Genomic DNA, 23,206 nt, shown 5'->3' on the forward strand with positions numbered 1-23,206 from the left:
GTGGGATGGGAGTGGCGCAGCGGGCGCGTTGTGTGGGCCGGCTGTGATTCTGCTGGACTCAGTGTGCGACAGCGGGATCCCAGATTTCCCCTTGTCGTCCTGAGAGTGTAGGGCTGCCCTGAGTTACTATTTCTTTCCCTACAAGGATCCCTGGATCCTTAATCCTGATAAAAGGTTTTGTATGAGGCATGCCCACATTCACACCATACTTGAGAAGCAATGGAACTGTCACATTATCTTTAAGTAGGATCTGAGCCCTTAGTGCCAGTCCTAGGAGCGGCCATTTTGCAACTTGAAGGAACAAAAAACTTAAAAGGCAAGTGAGAGATCAGATTCTGTCACTTCCAACTATTCACCTACGAATGCACTGTTGGCTTCACCTGCGGCTCCAGGGGGAGAGGCAGAACTGTAGCTCTGTGGCTGCCTTATGTGCCTTAAGGTCCTGTGATGCCATCTCCCAAGGGCTTCAAGTATCAACACATTCCTGGACCTCAGTGCAGAGCGGAGCCAAACTCCCACACCCTCTGCTTTCACCCCAGATAGACCCACCCTGCCAAGCTGAGATCCTGCTTGCATCCTACCTCAATTCTAAAAGTTTTCCATGAAGAGCTCTGCCATCATTCTAAGAGAAGCCCATCCTGATCCTTGCTTTCACTCTTGGCTTCTTTGGAAGAGGTTGAATCTGCAGTGACAGTCACTACCCCCGGAGGGGGACTCCGTTTATGACCCCTGTATGGAAGCTTCCAGAACTAAGAAGGGAGCACTGGTCACTCCACCTTGCAGTCTTAGTTACAGACCCTAAAGGCTCCATGCCCATCTTCCCCTGCAAATAGGTGTTGCCTGTTCCATTCAGCTCTGCTCCTCAATGTGACCATGACTCCAGGCAACAGAGAGGGAGAATGCAGGTAAGGACCAACTAAAAACACTCCGAATATGCATCTCCACACCCCCTTCAGGGACTTCATTAAGAACTAGTATTAGGAAGGACAATTCCAAATGTTTACATTGCTTAGTTTTAGTCAATTTGAATCTCTTTGAATGGCATTTTGTTGATTGGCTTTATGACCTTCTAGTAAACTTTCTAAATCTGGACACTTACCATCAATATGTACAGTATTTAAGCACACGCAGATCCTCAGCTACCTCATTCATAACTGCTTCTCCTTCTAATAGTCTGAGCACAACTCACGGTACCGCACCCTAAACCTTAGAGTTAAAGTCGCATTTTGTAATTACTCAGTGAGTTTTCCCCCCATTTCCTTATTTCCAAACATTTGAATGATCAATGTCATCACATTTCATGTGCTGAACTTGATTTGAAATGGGGAAAAGTATTTAATTCTACCACCACTGATCACAGGCTTTAAACATATAACTGAGCTTTAGCTCATAAATAAAAATAAAATAAATTAAGAATGGGATTAGACGATAATGTTAGAGTTGCTAAAATACTGTTATTAAAAGAGTAGAGATTTTTATTTTCATTCTTCACAGAGGAATTGTAGCACACGATAGGGACATCAATGGGAAACGACAGGCATGGGACTGCTCTTCACCCTTGAACAACTGTGCCTTTATCAGCCCGAGGGGCCACCAGTTGCTACGGAGCAGCCCACAGGTCCTTCAGGTCCATACGGAGTTTGAATTTCCCTTTACAAAATAGGATACAAATACAAAAAGAAAGTAGTTTTCCCCCTAATTTTTTTTTTCCAAAGATCTCATCTACTTAATTGAGAGAGAGAGAAAGCGAAAGAGAGAGAGAGGAGCTGGGGGAGAAACAGAGGGAGAGGACAGTGGGAGAGCAGACTCCCTACTGAGCAAGAAACACAATATGGGGTTGATCTCAGGACCCTGGGATCATGACCTGAGCCAAAGTCAGGCAACCCTCCCCCTAATTTGATACAGTAATATTTGTGCCTTATTAGGAGTGGAGAGTCTCTCTTTTAGCTATAACTATTTCAAGAGATGAGCTAATCAACAAAACACTGATGATGTTTCCTTAGGAAAACTTCACTCAATGTCTACCATGTGCCACATACTTTGGTAGGTCCTAGACATACCACAGTGAGCAAGACAGAAGAGCTGATCTCATGGCAGCTTCGAGAATGGTTCTCTTCATTCCAAGGGAACACAAAATGGGTCAGGAGTAGGGTGGGTGTTTACCAGAGTCCAGTCTCTGTTTCAGACAACAGAAATCCTATCTCATATTGCTTACCCAGCAAAGGGAATTTATATGCTTACATATTCATAGTGGTTAGAGGTAATACTATATTCAGGAAAAGCTTGATCCAGCAGCTCAACCATAGGATCAAGGGTCTGCGTCCTTTTTATCTCTCTGTTTTGCCATCCATGGGGTTGAGCTCACCCTACGCCTGGATTTTCTAGAGCTGCAAAGGGCCACAGCTGCTGCTGGGGTATATGCTTCTTAGTTTACATCCAAGAGGAAAGATAGCATTTATGTCCAACCACTCACACCAAATGTTCTCCAATGCTCTCTGACTGAATCAGTTTATGCAGTGCTAATCCCCATGGTTGGCTTGACTGGTTTAGCCTGGGAACAGGTCATAGTTTCATCACTAGAAGCAAGGATGGAGTCAGGCTTCCTAGAATCTCCAGTGAGAATCAGAGCTGTCAGAAAGAAGGGCTGATGTTGGGCAGGCAATTAATAAATGTTCACACTGTCTGTGGGCACCTATAGAACTGGGCAAAATTCTTGTCAGCTCTCCTGCTTCTTACTCTTGGGGTATGAGAATTAAAGCCATCTACCCCAAGACAGTTAACTGTCTAAAGAATATGCTCTATATTAACTTGACTTTATTCTTCTACTGTCTTCATTAACACAACTTTACTATTCCTAGAGACCTTTGCCAAGTGAGATAAAACTTGCAAATAATATCATTGCTCATTAAATGGAGTTCTCAAAAGACCATTGGTTGGTTTTTCCTTAGAGAGCATCAAAAGACAAGTTTATACTCCAAAACTCCTCTTCCTCCTCCTCCTTTTTCTTCTTCTTTTTTTTTTTTCTTTGAGACAGAGAGCTCACAGGTGAGTGTGTAGGCTGGTGGGGAGGGGGTAGGAGGGGAAGGGAGAGAATCTTAAGCAGCCTCCACACTTAGCGTGGAGTCCAAGGTGGGGCTTGATCTTACGACCCTGAGATCATGATCTCAGCTGAAATCAAGAGTCAGATGCTAAACCAACTGAGCCACCTAGACACCCCTATCCCCAAACTCTTTTGATCTTGGCCTCACAATCCTCACCTTGCTGTGTTTACTTAAACTATCACATCCTGATCTTTACCCAGTTCTAACCAAGCTCCCCTATTCTGTACCAGGCAAGCAGCAATAAACTCAGCTTTGCCCTACCAAACAGGTGATCTCGTGATATTTAGGAAGCAGCATTCAATGGGCGCAGCTCCTGACAGACCTCCACGTTCAGTGGCCTTCCAGATACCCGCCATCCTTTGCCAAGATGCACTATCCCTGCTCTAGGCCCCTTAACCCAGGAAGTTCCCTTTTATCCCCTCTTTCGGAAGTTGGCAGGAGGCATTCATTCTAGCACATTGGTCTGCAGGGGGGAAGAACTGGCCCACTGGCCCACTCTATAAACCATCACCTCTGAATGCGATTTCTGGGGATGGAAGATTGCTGAAGGTCCAAGCCCATTGTTAACCATTTTCTGATTTAATTACTATTCAAATGTGCAGCAGATGCACTCCAGGGAAGTGACTGCTGGGGCGAGGTCATTTTTGAATGAGAGGAGAGTCAAGATGCAGTTGACTTTTTGTTCAGGCAGAAAATGTTATTTTCTAACACATTATTATCTCCTATATCTCTAGAGTTGCTCCCAAATGTTTTCATGTTTTGTAAGATTATTATCTCTACAGATACTCAGAAGAATGCTGAGTTTGCATCCCAGTTAAAGGTAAGAAAATATTTGGTGTCTTTTCTTTCTTTCTTTCTTTTTTTTGTTTGGTATAGCTAATTCAATACAAGAATGAAGACTTGCTTGGGAGCTACTGAGTGCTCTTGCCTTTGTCTGCTGACTATTTTCCTTCACCAGCTGGAAATCCGATGCCCCATTAACACTAACCATGCCTACTTATCCCAGCGACATTCTGGCTGCTTGTAACAACTGGCACAGATTCTAAAAGGTTTGTTAATGTTTTTCAGATCCCAAATATGTAGGATATCTTCATGTTCTTTGCAATTGGTTTTGCTTCAGTGACCCTATAGGTTTTATGGATACTAGCATGCTAAATCTCACCAATAAAAATAGTCTATTTTCTGGGGCGCCTGGGTGGCTCAGTGGTTAAGCCGCTGCCTTCGGCTCAGGTCATGATCTCAGGGTCCTGGGATCGAGTCCCGCATCGGGCTCTCTGCTCAGCAGGGAGCCTGCTTCCTCCTCTCTCTCTCTCTCGGCCTGCCTCTCTGCCTACTTGTGATTTCTCTCTGTCAAATAAATAAATAAAATCTTTAAAAAAAAAATAGTCTATTTTCTGAAAAACAATCTGAATTAAAAGTCCTTTATTTTGTCTAAAAATATTTTTCTGCTATTTTTTCCTCTTTTTTATCATCACAGACACAAGGAGCGAATCATTACATTGTATAAAACCACTGCTAATGTGTTTCCCTGGTGAGAAAAGCCAACTATGGACTCACGTTCTTGTCCTCCCGATCAGTTCTCATTCACCTGTTTACCACTCATCATAGATGTCTTTGTGGTGTTTCTGCTTCCTCTGTATCTTATATAAAGAAGACTCTGAAGTACTCTAGCATCCAGCTACCTACTCAGCTTGAGGGGCCTTTCATGATTTACTCTGGTGCCTCATTACTGTTCTGAATATTTCTCAATTGCACTCAAAATTATCACCAGATGGCAGTTAAAAAAACACAACTAAAGAAACAATAGGCCCCAAATGGAGTCAGTTGTGCTAAAAGCCCCACATCAGCAAACTAAGACTTAATACCTAACCTAACTGTAATTTCAACCTCTCCCAGAGGTTGTGGGTCACATCCCAGGGATGTGACCTTTAACCAGTCAATCCGGACTGACCTGGTCAGCACTCATGACGTAACCTGCCCAACCCCTGTCTCCCCTCAAAGGAAGGCAGTCTTGCTGGAAGCAATCCACTCTTTGCAAGAACAACTTGCTTGCTTCACCTCCTTCTGCCTCGAGAAGGCTTTCACTCAGAGCTCCTTTCCATCTGCCAGATGGGGTGCTGCCCAATTCATCAATCACTGGAAAAAGTCAGTAAGATCTTTAAATTTACTCAATGGAATTTTGATTTTTTAAATGGTGGGAACAAAGGGAGGAAATGACCTCTTCTCATATCCTTCTCCTAAATGGAGAAAAGTTAATCAAAACTTGGAGTTTAATAAGGGCCATTTTCATTTGAACAGCCCACTGCAAATTCAGCGTCAGTACCGTTTACTTCTCGCCCTGAACTGACTTCTACTTTGGACTCTGTTGAATGGAAAATTGTGAAACTTTAGAACTAAAGGAACCCAGATTCTTCCACTATATGTCTCATTCTTTCATTTACTCATCCATCCATCCATCCATTCATTCATCAATACTATCAATACGTATGTGACAGAGGCAGTTACATCTGCCAATCACGTGGTTCCAAGCAATGAATCCATGCCACGTATTCCTATAAGCCAAGGGCAAATAACACAATGTCAATCATCAGCAAGTCCCTCATGAAACAGGAATCTGGAAAGCCAGGACTTGTTGAGAGACAAGAGATACATCTAAATTCCAAATGTTCCCATGTTGGGAGGAAACCCTGGATGTCTGAACATAAGGCATAAGTGGAGAGGAATCATGCTGGATATAAAGGATGTGTAAGCACAAGGAGTCAGAGGTGCCCCCCCCCCCAACCCCGCTGAAAGAAAGACAAGATATAGCTTCAGTGACCTAAGAGAAATCATTTTAGGTCCCCAGCTGTTTTCCCTGATCTACCATATCAGCCCACTTCCTGCACAACTTCCTAGGAGGTGGCAGAATTGGAAAGAAATGCAAAAACCACTCGTGTCTACCAGATCAGGAAACAGCCTGACCATATCAGAGACCATCAGTCACTGGTAAAACCCCCAGTGCTGTTTCAAAAGTAAGCAAGGCCCTGCTCTGTGCTCCAAGATAAGGAGCCCAAGACTCCAGTCGGCTTATATTGCTCTTGTGGCCCAGGAGCATGCCCACAGCCCCTTCTCCTTGTCTGACAGTTACCTCTGCTTCACTAGCTGATACATCAACGTATCAGCCCCTAGAAGGAGCACGAGCTTCACTAACACAGGATGAATGTATAGGCATGTTTTCTAAGTATGTCTGCACAACCCGTGTTCGCTTTTACAAGTGAGGACAAAGCTCCCCTCAATATTCATCCTAAACTTTATTTAACTTATTTTTCTTTTTATCCTAAACTTTAAATAAAAAGAACCTCCTCATCCTTGCTTGGTGGGGGAGGGCTTATGCTCTATGATCTTATTTGCTGCAAATGAAGTTTGCTTCACGTGACCACCCCCCAGGGTGTAGTCTCCATCTGTAAATCACCAAGGAGCAAACTCACATGAGTTTAGTTACAGAAGTTTCCACTAGCTGGGAGGAGAAAGTAGTCAGTCTTTGGCAGAAGAGATAGGGAGAGGGGAACAAAGGCTCTCATGTGAGGTCCTGATTTCACCCCTCAGGCCCCAAATCCCAAGTTTCAGGTGGAGGAGGCTAAAGGTAGATGTGGTCCCTCTGTCAACACGGGGCCAGAGGAAAACAGAGAAATGGCCCCATGGGGTGCCTGGCTGGTTCAGTGGGTAGATTTGTGTGGTTCTTGAAATCGGGGTTGTGAGTTCAAGCCCCACACTGGTCATGAAGCCTATCTAAAAATAAAATCTTAAAAGAAAAATGAAAATAAATGGTGACATAACTAAATGAGCATGCAGAGGGTGCCTGTAGTGTCATCAAGACTCCTGTAGCTCCCATGTGTCCCCGATGCTTGCAGGGTGTGGAAAGGAGGTGACTGTTGGCTGCAGGGTTCCCCAGCAAGTGGGGAAGTGACCCCATACCAAGGCCTGCAAAGACTTCCCAGGTTTCCTAGGCCAGGCATCAAGTGAGAGACAGACCTCAGAGATCTATAGGGCTGGTAAGAGCCAAATCTGGGTTGGGTTAGTCTTGAAGGGGCCATACTCCCAAGAAGCAATCATGCCTGGCTTGTGCTGTGAGAACAGGTCACAAGTTCCATGAACAGAGATCCTTAGCACAGACAGTGACAGTGGCATCTGATGGCCAAAGACAAGAAAGACGATATCCCCAGTGAGATGAAGGCGTGCAGTCTGCCCCTGCCACTGCGGGCTTCCCTACACCTGGACACCAGCTTGGGAATGATGAAGGAGAAGAGGCCTTGAGGAAGAAGGGAAAAAGCTATGGTAGAGAATTTGAACATGACATTTGACTAAATAAGCCAGGGAGAAATAATCTAGAAAAGACCAGAAACATTAATTAGCAATATCAAGATTTTTTTTTTTACTTCCTGTTCCTTACCAGGATAGTATTCGTTTTAGAGAATAAAGAAATTTACATTTTTGTACACTATTTTCATGTACTTTAAAGGCTCCTTGTTCTCTCAGTTCCCACCCAGACCAAGCATCTTGTTTTAAGACACTGAGAGCTTCTGTAGGATTATGTCTGGGGTAGAGGAGGGTCACAACATGGGGAAGAGACTGTGCTAGCATGTAGCCCTCCAGGTGCCACTCCTTATTGCCTCCATTACTGCCCCTGACACACGCATTAGGCTCATGCTCACGGACCCAGTTCCTGAGCCACCCCTTCCGAAGGCAAAGCATGTGATTGCCAGCCTCAGTTCATTCCCTACTTATCAGAACTGGATTCATGGTATTTCCAAAGACCTGCAAGGGGGCTGCTATAGGCGCCTCAGCTCCTTCTGAGTGGCAGCACTTTCCAGCTCTCTCTGTCCTGTCCCTCAGCCCACAATCCACCTCTCATTCCCCCCAACTCCCCACAAGCAGTCTCAGTTTCCTTCTCTGCTGGTCTAGTCCTCACTGGCATCAAGCCCTGCAATAGACCCAAACTCCTTTGATAAGAACCTGATCTCTTGCTCAGGTCTTTATCCAGCCAATCCCTCCTCTTTCTGGAGAAACACTCCTGTTTCCTCAAAAAAAAATTTTTTTTTTTTTAATAACAATTTGCCCAAAGCGCTAAAGCCTCTTAATTCTTCACTTCAGGCACTGGCTTATATTTCTATGACCTCTGACCAATGGCAAAGCAGGCCAGGGGAGACCCAACCAGGGTGATCAAATGGGAATGTGTGTACCTCAAAGACTCCAGGCAGGCTCTGCTGGGCACTTGATGAACACTTCCTAGAGCTGGTTCAAGGGCCTGTTCGTGTAACTCCCAGGGGAGTCTGGGTAACTGATGCTTGCTTTAGATCTAGAGCTGTAAGTTTACTCCTTGAAGGAGGCTGCAGAGGGTGGTTGCTGAGTACTGTTCAAGCCACACCTGTCCCTCCGACCCTCAGCTGTATGGGACTGTTTAACTCTGAGTCGCTGGGGGCCCTGGGCTCAGCGAGGTGGCACTGTAGACCAGCAGACCAGCCGGGAGCAGAACGCCATTAACCTCAGACACGCGTATGAATGAGATGCTGAGCATGGAAAGAGGAGACTTATCCACACCTAAGCACAGCTTGAGTAGGACTCTGGCATTTAGAATCTTATCTCTCTGCCAGTCAGGATAATGTTGCTGATCTTCACAATATATTCTGATTGGATATTTGTCTTCTCACTCTTTTAGAAAAGTAAAATTTTATTTAGCCCAATAGTGCCTATGTCTGGGCCTCCCATGAGCCCAGGTCACTACTCGATAGTACACAGGTTATGCGGCACTATGGTGGGAAGCGATGAAAACTGGGAACGGTTTTGATTCCTCTTGCTGGGGTTCATGATGGAGGCCAGCTCCACAGACAGGAGGATGGGAAAGGTGCTGGGATGGGGCCAGGCCAACACCACCTTCTCTGGGATATACCGGCGAGGGGGCGGCGATGGGAGCTCCAAGAGCTCGGTCCCCTCCCAAGGCCCTAAAGAGGGGCTACTCCTGCCCCCAGGTCCTGGGCAGCCAGCTCTGGGGAGTCTGCACTGCTTCCCAAGCCTTTGACATCATGGACAGTAAAGGGAGCTGTACTGGCTGACCTTTGAGTGTGCAGTGAAGCCATCCAGAAACTGCAAGAGAAATGGATTTTTTAACTCATTGGCTTTGAAGACTCCATCTGCCACCTGCCCTGGCAAGGTCAGGGCGTGTTGGAGGCAGCCTGGAGTCGGCTGCCAGATCTCTGCAGGACTCAGGGTTCAGCCCTGACCTGGTCCCTCAGCCCCCAGCAGTGAGGAGCTTCTGCCAGCTCAGCCTCCCTCTATACTAAATCCTAACTACCCCATATTCTCTCTCTTCCCTTTTTCTCGTTCATTCACACCTGCATGCTTATATACACATGCACACACACGGGACTGGGACTTAATCACTATTTTTGTCTCAAAGAAGAACATTTAAATATTTGTAGAGTGTCTAAGAAGAGAGGAGAAGAAACAGAACTTCAGTAGGAGCATCTGTGCCCAGTCACGCCTCAAATGACCCCTTCCCTGGTTCTGAGGTGATGGCTCCTCAGGATACCGGGGAAGGGGGGACTTCAGCCTCCCTTTCATGCTCTAGGACAAGCACTGTGAATGAGAGTCCCATGAGGACACATGGCAGTCCCTCCCCAGGTGGGACACACATAATAATGACCATGACAGAGAACCTCATGGAGTGTTTCTTATGTGCCCACCACTGTGCTCCCCATCTAGCCATTAGACTGTTTATTCCTCATAGCCTCCCTTGGGAGATACATGCTATTGTGGCCACCGTGCAGATGAGAAACTGAGAGTCCAACAGAAACCCACAGGTTGTGGGCAGCAGCACAGGGATATGAACCCAGGCCCATCCCAGTGAGCGTCTCCACTCTCGAGCTCCAGTCTTCCTGCCTCCATCCTCACAGCTGTCCACACGGCGCGGTGACCTCTCCAATCCTGCTTTTCATCTCAGCTGGTACTAGTGCCCCAATTCTGCTAGCTGCACCTTTATTTTTAAGAGGGAAAGTATGGCTTCTGCTCTGGGGATGGATATGGAGTCCGAGACACGTACTTTGAAGAGACAGGATGCCGTGGGACAGAGAGACTCTCACCTCCCAAAGGTGCCTGGGCACGTGGTTCCATGGCAGCAGGTGAAAAAACCCCATCACGCCAGCTAAAGCCATTCTATGTGCTGCAACAAATGACTCCCCAAGTTTCGGTGGTTCAACCCCAAAAGCAAGGATTTCTCACTCACACAGCTGTCACACACACATTTGTGAAACGCCAAGTGCTCGGAGTCTAGGGACTATCTCCTAGGTTTGCAAAGCCAGACAGCGCTTTTTCCTCCGCTGCCAAGGCAGCTTCCAAAGCATGCTTTCTAGACTTCCCATTGGGTACCATTTGTGAATGGCCACTCGGGGCTCATGTGCAATGCCCCACCTCTCTTTCCTCCCCAGCAAGGGTGTTGAGAGGGAGCTGCCTATGCACCAAATTGGGGCTCTTGTCTCAGCCCCACACCACACTCCTAAACCCCACTCCTTTCCCATCCTGTGTCCTGAGAAACGGAGAGCTCTGGGATACTCTGAGACCCTCCAGATTACAAGCAAGAATTAAAGTCAGCAGAGACTCTATAAGTGTGCAAAAAGTCTATTATAATTGCCCAGATGGCCATGCTACCAGCAGATGGAGGTGATTATGAGTCCCTACACGGTCTCCTCGGAGAGCCCCACCAAGAGCTGGAGAAGCAAGGGGCAGCTGGGTCAGCATCCCTCTCCTAGTTACTTCTCAGGTGGTTCGCAGGGATAGTGGGTCTCCCTGAGGGATTAATTTTGAATCCAGGAAAGAAAGAGTCCTAGCTTTGATGGCCCAGGGCAGAGGTATCCACAGGGGCCTGTAAATTAGGGGACCTTAGGTGCTGCTTGAATACACCCAATGGTATATAAGTGCATAAGTGCATAAGGCCTACACTGCTCTTCTCCTCCCAGCACCGCCTCCAACAAAAGGAGACTGTCCCTTCCTCCCCAGGCCCACAGCCTCTCCACAGCTGCCCAGCAAGCCAACTTCAGCCTGGCTCTCCTGACTCTCAATGGCAGCAGAGCCCATACTGATGAGGCTCTTGTCTTGGCTGCTCAGGTTGACTTCTGGGAGAATAAGAGGAAAGTTCCCTGCCTGGAACCCATGCTCCTTGGAGTCTAGGTTCCCAGGGGCTCCCTGCCCTTCCCTTCCCAAGAACAGGAGGAAGAATGCTACATGGACAATCTCACCTCCCTCCTTTGCTCTCCAGTAGCACCTGATGTGGATGTTAATGCTTATGACTGGGCATTGTAATGATCCGTTTGCATGCTTCTTCTGCCTCTCTGGTATCTATAAGCTCTTTGGAGGAAGGTTTCTTATTCCCATCTGTTTTCTTTATCCAATATAGCATTTCACTCTCACAAATGTTACCTAATGAATGCAATTTGTTTTTGAGAGAATGAGTTAGTAAATAAATAAGAGAGTGAGTCAATGGGCAAAGACAGATGGGGGGGAAGCATAAACGAGAAGTAAGTGACAGGGAAGGGGATGGTGAGTGAATGAAGGAAGGTATGGGGCAGAATGATGACTCACTGTATGCAAGGATTCACTCCTCTCTTCTTCCCTCCATACAGAACCCAGGTTTTCAGTTGGGCCTATTTCCACCCAACAAAAGCATACATTTCCCACATGTGTCCAGACGACTGTTCTGTGACTAAGTTAAATACAGGTCGATGTGTTGCAGGAGACATCAAGGAAAATCCTTTAAAAGAAAATGTGTGTGCTTTTTGACTTTTGTCTCTTTTCACCTTTCTGTGACCTGGAAGATATGTCATGGTTGGAGCTTAGCAGCCATGTTATTCAATGAGGTAACCCCAAAAAACCAAAAACAAAAACAAACCTGTACTGTGACAGTGAAGCAGAAAGACACAAGTCTAGGTCTCTATTGATCACAGAGCCACTGTAACATCCTGGATTGCCTTCTTCTGGACCTTTAAAAAATTTTTATTTTATTTTAAATATTATTTATTTGTTTATTTGTCAGAGAGAGAGAGAGAGAGAGAGAGAGAGAGCACACACACAAGGAGGGGGAGCAGCAGGCTCCCTGCTGAGCAAGGAGCCGGATGTGGGACTCCATCCCAGGACCCTGGGATCAAGACCTGAGCCTAAGGCAGATGCTTCACAGATGGAGCCACTCAGGTATTCCTGGACCCTTTTTTTTTTTTTTTTAATGTAAGAGAGAGATTTCCATTGCATTTGTTGTTTTTGGGACTTTTGTCACATGTAGTTGAAACTGATTCTAAGCAGCTTGTCTAGGATCACAGGTTAATGCTAGAGCCGGTCTTGGAATCTGGGTCTCTGCTCTCCCAGTTTCAAGTTCTCTCTGATGCTCTGCATACACCTCCCTATGGCAACCTAAAACTCCACACTCACCTAGATCTTGCAGACACCTTCCAAATGTCAACCCAAAGCCACAACACGGAATCAGAGAATCCCGATCATTTTTGAAGACAAACAAAGGGATGAGTGATCAATGTTCAAAACCTACTAGATGGGTGGGGCGCATAGATTCAACCTTAGATTGAAGGCAATTTCCAACAGCACAGGAAAGGCAGCCAGAGAAACCCATCGAAGATCATAGACCCTGGTAAACTCACACTTATGGTGGCCCCTGCATGTCAATAGCAAAGCATTTCTTCTTCCACAAAGTGCAACATGTGGGAGTAGGTTCTTACCTCCACCAGGGAATGCCAGTGTGCAATGGGCTTCCGAGGATATGACAGCATTTCACTCCAGTGGTCTCTGCCCAGCCTCTCAGCTTCGTTGCCTACTTGACACACGCCGATGATCTCATTATGACCTACACTGTGAAAATGGCCCACAATAATTTTTTCTTAAAATTCTGGTATATAAGAGCAACAGCTACTCAATTAAACTAGTAGGAATGAGGGGAAGGGTGGTTCTTTTCCCTCCCTCATTTAAAACTATAGGACAAGCTCAACAGCCAATAGAACTTGGGATCCAGTATTGTACTTAGGGGCACAGAGAGGAAGAGTAGAGTGTGGCCATCACACACCTTGGCTTTTGTAACACTGGAATGACTTAGCTTGTTCCTGATGCATGCTAAGGATGACAACTCTGGTTGTCCATCTTTGGTTGCCCATCTTTGCTTCTTTGAGCCTACTTGATTTCCTCCTATAGAATGATACTGAGCTCCTGTAACTTCAGGGTTAATATTTCTGAAAACTTCAGGTACATCCCTGACTTGGGACAGTTTTTCCCCCTTAGCAGTTTTTGGTTAGAAGTCGTCTGACTAACTAGAATGAAATCCTTTAACTCTTTGGGATCCAAACTCATGGGCTTTCTTTTTCCTTCCGGCAAAGATGAGTGGTTTTTCTCCTACTTGAATGTAGGGAGTAAGGGTGAGACATGGGTAGGGGAGTGTGAAGGATATTCAAGACCACACTCATTAAAATCAGTTGCATGCAGAAGCCCCATGAATTCTGCCATGGATTTTTCCAGGCAGATTCATGAGTTTACTGAGAATTGAATTGAAGCAGAGCTCATATAATCAGATTTGTCGATGCGGGAAACTTGGCAATCACTTGAAAAAAGCTGGCCTAGCTTTCCACGGTTGGTGGGCAATGGCCCCTCCTGTGGGCTGACACTATTGGTGTTGTGTTTCCTGCAGAGAAGACAGGATAAGGTCTATTGCCTGACGTGGACTGTCACACCCCTGGGCCGCTGAGCTAAGCCATGTGTTCCCTGGGTTGGGAGACTGTTCTGCTTGACCTAGGCATCTGCTAGCAAGAGTGTTTGGGGGTGCTGAAGCTGCCTTACTGACATTTCAGGAGTATGTGGGAAAATTCTTAACTGCAAATAATATTTGTAAGATTATATTCGAAGTTAGAATGATTTTTTTTTTATAATTGTGCCCAGACCACGTGGGAGGTTTCCAATTAAAAAGAGACTTTGCATTTCAGTCTAATGACTGGTTTAACATGTCTAATTCCCTGTTGGTACTTCCTTTGCATATTAAAATGACTGTTTTTCAAATCTGTCCTTTAAATACACAATTGGCTACAATGCAAGCTATAAATATCTCTTCTGTGCTGTATTAATTAGAAAGTCGAGCATCTTATACATTTTAATGTACCCTGTCATCCATACTGATTCTAGCATTTTCAAGAGAACATTTCTGTTTGCTTTCAGACTTAAGTGGATGGAAATGATCTTTATTAAACACACTGGGAGAAGGGAGAAAAAATAACAGAGTTATGTATTTAGAAATGTTGGTGGTGTGGCTAAAGGAATCACTCTGCTATTTTGAGTGGAATCTTCCCACAAAGGCCAGGCAGGATTGCGCGGGAGAAGATTAAGACCTGTGGGGCCCCCGTTTCCCAGGGTGAGATTCTGGGGAGTGTGCAGGGATGCGGAGGGGAGGAGGATGGGAGGAGGAGAGGATGGGGAAGGAGAGAGAAATGGAAAGGGGGACAGTAAAGCAGCACTTGGGTAATAGGACTCTTCAGCATGGTTTGGAAAATGCCGATTCCTTGTCAGTCAGCTTTCCCTGGGGCGCTCCCCTGACTTATTTCCAGCAGCCTGGGATGCCAGCTGGGCATCTGAGGCCCCATCCCCCCCTGCCCTCCCTGCCCTCCCTGCCCCCGGTGCAGCCGACCTGCCCTGAGAGAGAGCTCCAGGCATCTCACCGGTCATAGTCCATGACAGCTATGGCCAAGTGGATTTGGTCAATGTTCTCCGGAGGGACGTCAAAGACTATGGCTTCGTTGTAAACAGGGTTCAGAGTGTTCCTCTTGGTGGATGTTTTCCTCTTCTTCAGTCGTCTGCCATCACACATCAGCGATACTTTCACATAGGGATCTGTACAACCAGGGGAAGCGGGGGGACTGTGAGGATAGATGTGGGTTCAGGGGGCAGTATCCTCACAGTGGGGTTCCAGAGGTGGTGCAATGCTGAACTCCCTTACTCGCCTGGGGCCTGCAGTTTGAGGATTTTAATTAATATGATGCCTGGGCAGCAACGACAACGAGAGTTAGGATAATGAAGGCATTCATTCAAGGAAAAGTACAGGACTCTGTCTCCTCAAAGTGTGTGGAATATAAAAAGACCGTGAAAACATCTGTTATCAAATAAGAAAACGTTCCAGCTAGGCCTGCCTGGCTTTAACGGGGAGAGACGCAAAAGTATTTTCAAGACAGAGGAAAACAGGCTGCAGGCCCTGAGCTCTGAGCCACCCCAGAGAATCTTCCTAGACACTATGTCTTTGGGAAAGGGACAGGGAGAACACCTAGATGACAGGGAGAACTTTGGGGATTGCAGAGCTGCCCACGGCAGCATGGCAGGGAGAGAAATGACAATGGCTTGGTTGTGGTGCAACATGGGCAGAGGGGGACAGGTGACAAGGCTCTTTCCTGCTTCCAGTGAGACTTTTCTGGTTCCCCCTTACTCTCCTTCTGTTCAGTGGGGCAGTCCCTCTTTCCTCACCTGCACAACTACTGACTCCCCATACACTGTCCAGAAGGGACTCAGAGGACCAGAAGGAGCCACATCTTTTTTCCTCTGGGAAAAATACTAGAGGACAATAAGCAGACTACATTGCATCCAGTGTCCTTTGATTTCTGTGATCAACAGCCAGTGGACTGGGTGTTTTATGACCACATTTTGGGAACCCCTGCGGAGGTTGTAAAATAGGAGCTGCATATAGGGGCATTTTTTGTTATGATTTAGAATTTAAATGTACATGTTTGATTCACTGGCAATACCAAACTACATTGTTCATTGATGAGTCTTTTATGAGGCTATAGATTATTTTTTTCATTTTCCACAGGCCTGAGATGGTGATTGCTTACATAAGAGGAAAGACCCAGTTAGATAAACTCTATCAGCATGTGCAAACTGTAGGACCACTTCACAATTATGGTGAAGAAGACCTAAGAGAGAATAATAATGATTATTCACATTAGGTAGCATTTAGTATGTGCCCGATACTAGTCTTACGTTTTTATGTGCATTAACTTAATCTTACAACAACCCAATGAGCCAGATACTAGTATTATCCTCATTTTACAGATGGGATATCCAAAATGCAGAGAGATTAAGGGACTTGCCCAGAGTCACACATCCTAGTGCTAGGATTAAACGTAGGAGGTTGGTTCCATGCACCTTGCGACTCTACCAGAGACTTTGTAAGGCTCTAGAACCTTATGAGGCAGTCTGAATTTGAGAATGTCCCACCTGAGGCTCCTGTTATGTCCATTGCCTTTAAATTCCTTGCTTTTATAATGGTAATGGTCAGCCTGCCAGCAGTTGGAAGATAGCAGAGGGAAAACATCAACTCTCCAAGATCCACATTGTCCTGTTGAGAAAGCAAAAAGGGACGGGTTAGAAAGTGTCTGAGCCCGGGGTGCATAAGGATGGCTACAGGGCAGCCCTGGAAGGGAAGCACTTCTCCTTTTGCTCCTCTTGTGAGTCCCCCGCTGTCTCTCCCTGACGTCAATCCCATGGAGAACCTATGCCTGGACTTTGGGGGTCCCGCCCCTTCGGAAGTCCAGCCCACGCTCAGAGAGCAAGGCTGTGGAGCCCACTCAGGGCCTCTACCACCCTCTACCGAGCCCTCTGCAGCTGCACACAGGTCCCTGCAGTCTTGAATGCAGCCCCCAGAGCCTTAACTATTTCCCACATGGCCCCCCACATGGCTCCATTCATAGTGCCGCCACAATCCCCAGGGCCCCCAGGACAAAGCTGCCTGAAGAAGGGCTCTGTAGGACTGCATGGCCCCACCAACAGCCCAGACACCCTCTGTACACAGCCCCGTGCGGCCTCCTGCAGCCTCTCAAACAGGACCCCACCCAGCCCCTCCCCACTTTCTAGGGAACTCCCCCCATCCCCCGAGCTTTCCCCACAGGCCCCACATCAAGTCAGCAAAGTCCTCCCAACAATCACCATCCCTATGCCGCCTTCCCTTACAGCGCTCCACACTCCCCAACACAGCACCCCCAGGGCGGCCATAATACTTCCACACACTCCTGCAAATGCACGCATGTGCATGCACACACATACAGAGACACACACGGACACAACCTTCCACCCGCCAGAGCACTGCACACAACCTGGTCACACACTAGGTGTGTAGCCCAACACACAGCACCTCTAGACCCTGAAATACCTAATCCCTACCATCCGGCTCAAGATGAGGGCCCTGCAGAACCACACATGCCATCCAAACGCAGACACTCACCCAGCCCTGCCCATGTCCAGCCTCACACAAAGCTTGTGTGGGCTCCCTCCAGGGAGATGGGTGGTGACCCTCTGCTGCTGACCTTGGGACAGGTCGGGGGATTCCCAGTTAACTGTAGCTCTGGCCTTCTCTTGGGGTGTCCCTATGGAGCCCCTGTTGCCCTCTGAGGGGGAAGACATCACCTCAGACAGTGTATAGCCATTCAAGTAGGTCAGAAGACATGGTTTTCTTTCTCCTTTTTAGCCCAAGGAGAGTGTTACCAGAAAGGGGGGAGGTGGGAAGCCAGTTTATTTAGTTTCAATTTCTATGATACCTAATGTTATCAAGCTGGGTGCCTGTGTCTAATTAATACAGTTTCATCCTGACAACGCTCTGGGGAGTCTGGGTTTTGCCTTCAACATCCACAGCTTCCCCTCCTCTTTGATTCTCCAAGGATGCTTCTATTTTTAGAAGCCAAGATTCAGCTTTGGAAGGTCACCTTGCCCAACCTCCCTGCCTTGACCGCTTCTGCAGGAGGATGAGGCAAAGGGAATCTGCTTGGTCGCTAAGGCAGATGGATTGCTCTGCATCTCCGTGTGTCACTTGCCTTGTGTAAATAAATGACCTCACTTGGCAGGCCAGGTTCTCCTGGATCCTGGAGCCCAGACCTCAAGAGACCCAGGTGGCTGGGCCTTTCTGTCTGGGGCAGAGTGAGGTGGACAGACAAGAATTCGATGGGAGTGGGGGTGCCACACGCGACAGGCACTGGATCGTTTCATGCTGGTGGACTCCCCATCACAGGATGGGTGTCTGCTCTCCCTGACGAGGGAGGATCTGACCCAGCTTCCTGCTGGTGGCCCGGGAGAAAAGAGAAACAACAGCTGTCCCCACAAATTATTTTTCCTTCTATATTCCCTGCCCTACTCCTTTGCCCTTTGACTTCTCCTGCCTGCCTTAAGCAGAAAAGGCAAAACACCTTTCCTCCCTCAGGGGGCTATTCATTGCACCTACCTCACCACCCCCTCTCCTCCTCCTGCCCAGAAAAATCTGAGTTTGACAAAGGAAAACAGGAGTGACTTTTTCTTCCCAAGATAAATCCCATTAATAAATACTCACAGTATGGCTCTTTTGCTCATGAATTGAAAGAAAAAAAAAAATCAAGCTTCAGACTTTGTGATATAGTATTCGAAAGGTCAACTAGGGCTAAAGTCCACATTCATACTTCCAAAAACAACAACAACAACAACCCAAAATTAAAGAGCAAATTAAGTTACCAAAGACAAAATGCTTGATTTGATTTCCAAGTGCTTTAAAAATAAAACAGTTAAGGGGCGCCTGGGTGGCTCAGTCATTAGGAGACTGCCTTTGGATCGAGTCATGATCCCAAGGTCCTGGGATGAAGCCCCCCCCATTGGGCTCCCTGCTCAGAGGGAAGCCTGCTTGTTCTCCCTCTCCCACTACCCCTCTGCTTGTGTTCCCTCTTTCACTGTCTCTATCAAATAAATAAATAAATAAATAAAATCTTTAAAATAAATAATAAAACAGTTAAGATTTTCTAAGCCATGCAAGTAAAAATGATAAAATTCAAGTACAGAAACTTTTAGTGAAACGGTAAAAATATGCTTTTTCTTATGTATATATACCATCAATGTCACTCCTTTTCCCAGAGTAACACTGTGAATAATCTCTATTTTTCTTTTTATCCACCCATCCATCCATCCACTCACTCCCTTATTCTTTTAACATTGGCTATGGTTGTAATGGTGGAGCACTGCTCTTTTCCAGGTGCTGGGAGCTATTTTAGCAGTGGGGGAACATCACACTCCGTCCCTTAAGGACAGATGAGCTTGCAGGGATATGGAACAGGAATTGAAATGGCACCTAATGTTAATTTTGCTTTTTCCCCACCAGCTGATGTTGATTTGGGGTCAAGAACTTAGAGATCCCGATGTCTGCCAACATTCCCTTAAACCACTGGTTCTCAGTTAGAAGCAAATGTTGCTCTCCTGGGGGACATGTGGCACTACCTAGAGAAATTTTTTACTGTCCCATCTGGGGAGGCAGGTGTTCCAACATCCAGCAGGTAGAGGCCAAGGATGCCACTAAACATCCTACAATGTATGAGGCAGCCCCTCCCTGCAAAAAGCTATCTGGTTCAAAATGTCAATAGTTTCAAGGTTGAGAAACTGCCTTACACAGAGGTACTTATAATATTGTCCGTAAAATTTTTTCTAGAATGCTGATAAAAGTCAAATATAAAAGGGTAGAGGAGTATTTCGCTTCTTTTTTGCTTGACAAGAATCAGATATGCAGACTGTCACTGGTGGCTGTGTGCCCTGGGGGAGATAAGGGGAAAGAAAATGTCATGTAAAGAAATGCTTCATTTGCTCCTGCTTTGTGTGGCCAAGTTCAGTATTGTCAGCAAAATATATTGGGAATTTATAGTAAGTGGTGAGTGAATTTTCCACCTGCCAATCTGTAATGTGATATGTTTGCCTGTAGTGGTCTATGATAGCTCTAGTTTTTGTCTAATTAGTGCACTTTTTTATTCCTCTTCCTAGATTCTTCTGATGAGCTCCTTTCCAATTCCATCTGCTGCAGGAATTCAGGCTTAGCAAAATAGTCATGCCCATGTCTGTTGTTTTTTATTCAGGGATGAATATGGAACCCAAGCAAGGCCACTTAGGGACCATTCTGGGATTGAAAAATTGATGCTGAAATAGAGGAATTATCATTTTATTGGGATTATTCGTTGAGAAGATATGAAACTAGATTTGTAAGGTTTTTGTACTGTATATAGCACACATAGTATAATATTACTTTAAGTTAGGCTGTGTATGTTAAATATGTACATTATAAACCCAAAAGAAATGACTAAAATATTAAAAGGATGTATAGCTAATATGCCAAAAAAGAAGATAAAATAGATGCTTTAAAAATATTAGATTAATCCAAAAGAAGAGAGAAAAGAAAGGGAAAGAGAATAAGATTAGAAGAGACAAATCTGACAGGAATAGAAAACAAACAATAAGATGGTAAGTTTAAACCCACTATTTCCACAAATACATTAAATGTAAATGATCTAAGCATCCGGATAAAAAGCAAAGATTGATTCAGTAAAATAGCAAGATTCAATTTTCTCGTCTCTATAAGAAATTACTTTGAATATAAAGGTATAAGTAGATTAAAAGTAAAAGAATAAAAAAAAGATATTCCATACTAACACTAATAAAAAAATATCTGGGGTGAGTATATTAATATCAAAGTATAGGTCAGAGCAATGAATACTACCAGGGCAAAAAGGATCATTTTATTATGATGAAGGGGTCAATTCATCAAAAGCATATAAAAATTCTAAATATTTATGCATCAGATAGCACATTTTCAAAATACACAAAACAAAAGCTGATAGAATTGTGAGGATAGACAAGTCAGAGGTTTGAATACTTGAACAACACTATCAACTGACTCGGCATAACCAGTGGCATTACAAAAGTACTCACCAAACAGAAGCAGAATACACATTCTCTCCAAGGGCACCCAGAACACAAAACAAGAAAGATGATATTCTGGGCCACAAACCAATTAAATTTGAGAAGATTCAAAGTGTATTTTCTGGCTGCAGTGGAAATGAATTAAACATCAGCAACAAACAGGTATCTGGAAAAATCTCCAAATATTTTGAACTAAATATCAAACTTCTTCTTCTTCTTCTTTTTTTTTTTTAAATCACACTTCTAAATAACCCATGGCTCAAAGAAGAAATCAAAAGAAGATTTAGAAAGTATTTTGAACTGAACTGAAATAAAAAAAATGACATATTAAAATTTTTGAAATGCAGCTAAAGCAGCCTTTAAAGGGAAATTTATAGGACCAAAATGTCTCTATTACACAAGAAGAAAAATCTCAAATCAATAACCTCAGCTTCCATTCTAAGAAATTAGAAGAAAAAAAGGAACGAAAACTAAAAAGGATAAATAAAAACAAAGTAAGCAGAAGAAAGGAAATAATAAATAAAATACTGTAAAGATGTAGACGTCAAACAATATAGTAAGCACTAAAAAAGTAACAGGTATAACAAAGCAAGACCCAAGTGTATATGCTGTCTACAGGAAACCCACTTAAAATATCATGACAAAGCTAAGTTAAAAAGATTAAAAACAATTAGGCCATGTAAACACTACCCAAAAGAAAGTTTTAGTGACTGTATTAATATCAAAGAATATTTAAAATCAAGGAATAGTGCCAGGAAGGAAGGGTCAAATCATCAAGAGGACATAACCTTAAATTGTATGTAATCTACCAACAAAAATTCAAAATACATTAAACAAATCTGAGAGAATTAAGAAGGGAAATAGGCAAACTCACAAGTGGAGTTGGAGATTCAACACTGCCCTATCAGTAACTGACTGAACAAGCAAGCAAAAAGGAAGTGAGGATATAAAATGAGCAATAATATCAACTAACCTGAGCAATAATATCAACTAACCTCACCTGTCATCTACTTTACCCGTTATTACTCCATCTAATAACAACAAAATACATATTCTTTACAATTATATACCAAGCATTCACCAAGATTAACCATGTTCTGGGTCATAAAAAAGATTCTCATTAAATTCTAGAAGACTAAAATCATACAAAGTCTGTTCCAAATAAGACTAAAATGAACTAGAATGCAATCATAGCTATGTGGAAAATCTGCAAATATTTGGGAATTAAATAATACTTTTCTAAATTACTCACAGGTCAAATAAAAACCCCACAGGAATATTAAGAGTTAATTTGAATGGAATGAATATGATAATACAGTATATCAAAATTTGTAGGACACAGACAAGCAGTGTGTATAGGGAAATGTATAGCATTTAATGTTTACTTTCTGGAGCTCTGCTGCCTCTGTTGGTTGGGCCTCTGACTCTTGATTTCAGCATAGGTCATGATCTTATGGGTCAGGAAAGTGAGCCCCACTGCAAGCTCTGTGCTCAGTGGGAGTCTGCTTGAAGATTATCTCCCTCTGCCTCCACCCCACCCACCCCCCCTCAAATAAATAGATAAGTCTTTTAAAAATGCTAACATTCAAACAGAGGTATCTTTCAAAATAGTGATCCAATCTTCAACTTAAGAACACACAAAAAAGGGCGCCTGGGTGGCTCAGTTGGTTAAGTGACTGCTTTCAGCTCAGGTCATGATCCTGGAGTCCCGGGAGTCTCGCATCGGGCTCCTAGCTCCATGGGGAGTCTGCTTCTCTCTCTGACCTTCTCCTCGCTCATACTCTCTCTCAGTGTCTCTTTCTTAAATAAATAAATAAAATATTAAAAAAAAAAAAAAAGAACACACACACAAAACAGAAAAAACAGGAGAAAGCCAAACACAACATAGATAAAAGGAAGGAAACAATAAATGTAGGAGTAGAAAACAGTGACAAACAGAAAATGGAAACACCTAGAAAAAAATCAATGAAACCAACATCCTAGTAAGACTGATCAAGAGGGTCCCTGAGTGGCTCAGTAGGTTAAGTGTCTGCCTTCAGCTCAGGTCATGATCCTGGAGGTCTGGGATGGAGCCCTGCATAGGGCTTCTTGCGCAGTGAGTCCACTTGTCCCTCTCCCTCTCCCCCAGGTTGTGCTCTCATTTTCTCTCTCTCTTTCAAATAAATAAATAAAATTAAAAAAAAAAGATGATCAGGAACAAAAATTAGGGAATATTATAAATTAGGAATGTATAGGAATAAAGGAAATCATTATAAAAATGGAATTGGGTACATCTACATAGATATTACAGATATTAAAATAATAATAATGAAATATTATGAACATTTTTATCCCAATAAATTTGACAACTGAGATAA

At 44.6% G+C, this 23,206-nt stretch overlaps 1 protein-coding gene across 2 annotated transcripts in view; it reads right to left on the minus strand.

Annotated features, from left to right (window-relative positions):
* Positions 1–23,206, minus strand: part of SYT9 (synaptotagmin 9) — a 198,718-nt gene that overhangs the window by 39,827 nt on the left and 135,685 nt on the right. For both annotated transcript variants that reach the window (XM_059409121.1, XM_059409112.1), the window contains 3 exons: positions 16,374–16,494; positions 14,828–14,999; positions 12,854–12,983 (listed from right to left, as the gene is read on the minus strand). In XM_059409121.1, the coding sequence (XP_059265104.1) occupies positions 12,854–12,983; positions 14,828–14,999; positions 16,374–16,494 (423 nt within the window). The remainder of the gene's footprint in view (positions 1–12,853; positions 12,984–14,827; positions 15,000–16,373; positions 16,495–23,206) is intronic.

Source organism: Mustela nigripes, chromosome 1, assembly GCF_022355385.1.
Source record: "Mustela nigripes isolate SB6536 chromosome 1, MUSNIG.SB6536, whole genome shotgun sequence".
Lineage (NCBI taxonomy): Eukaryota > Metazoa > Chordata > Mammalia > Carnivora > Mustelidae > Mustela > Mustela nigripes.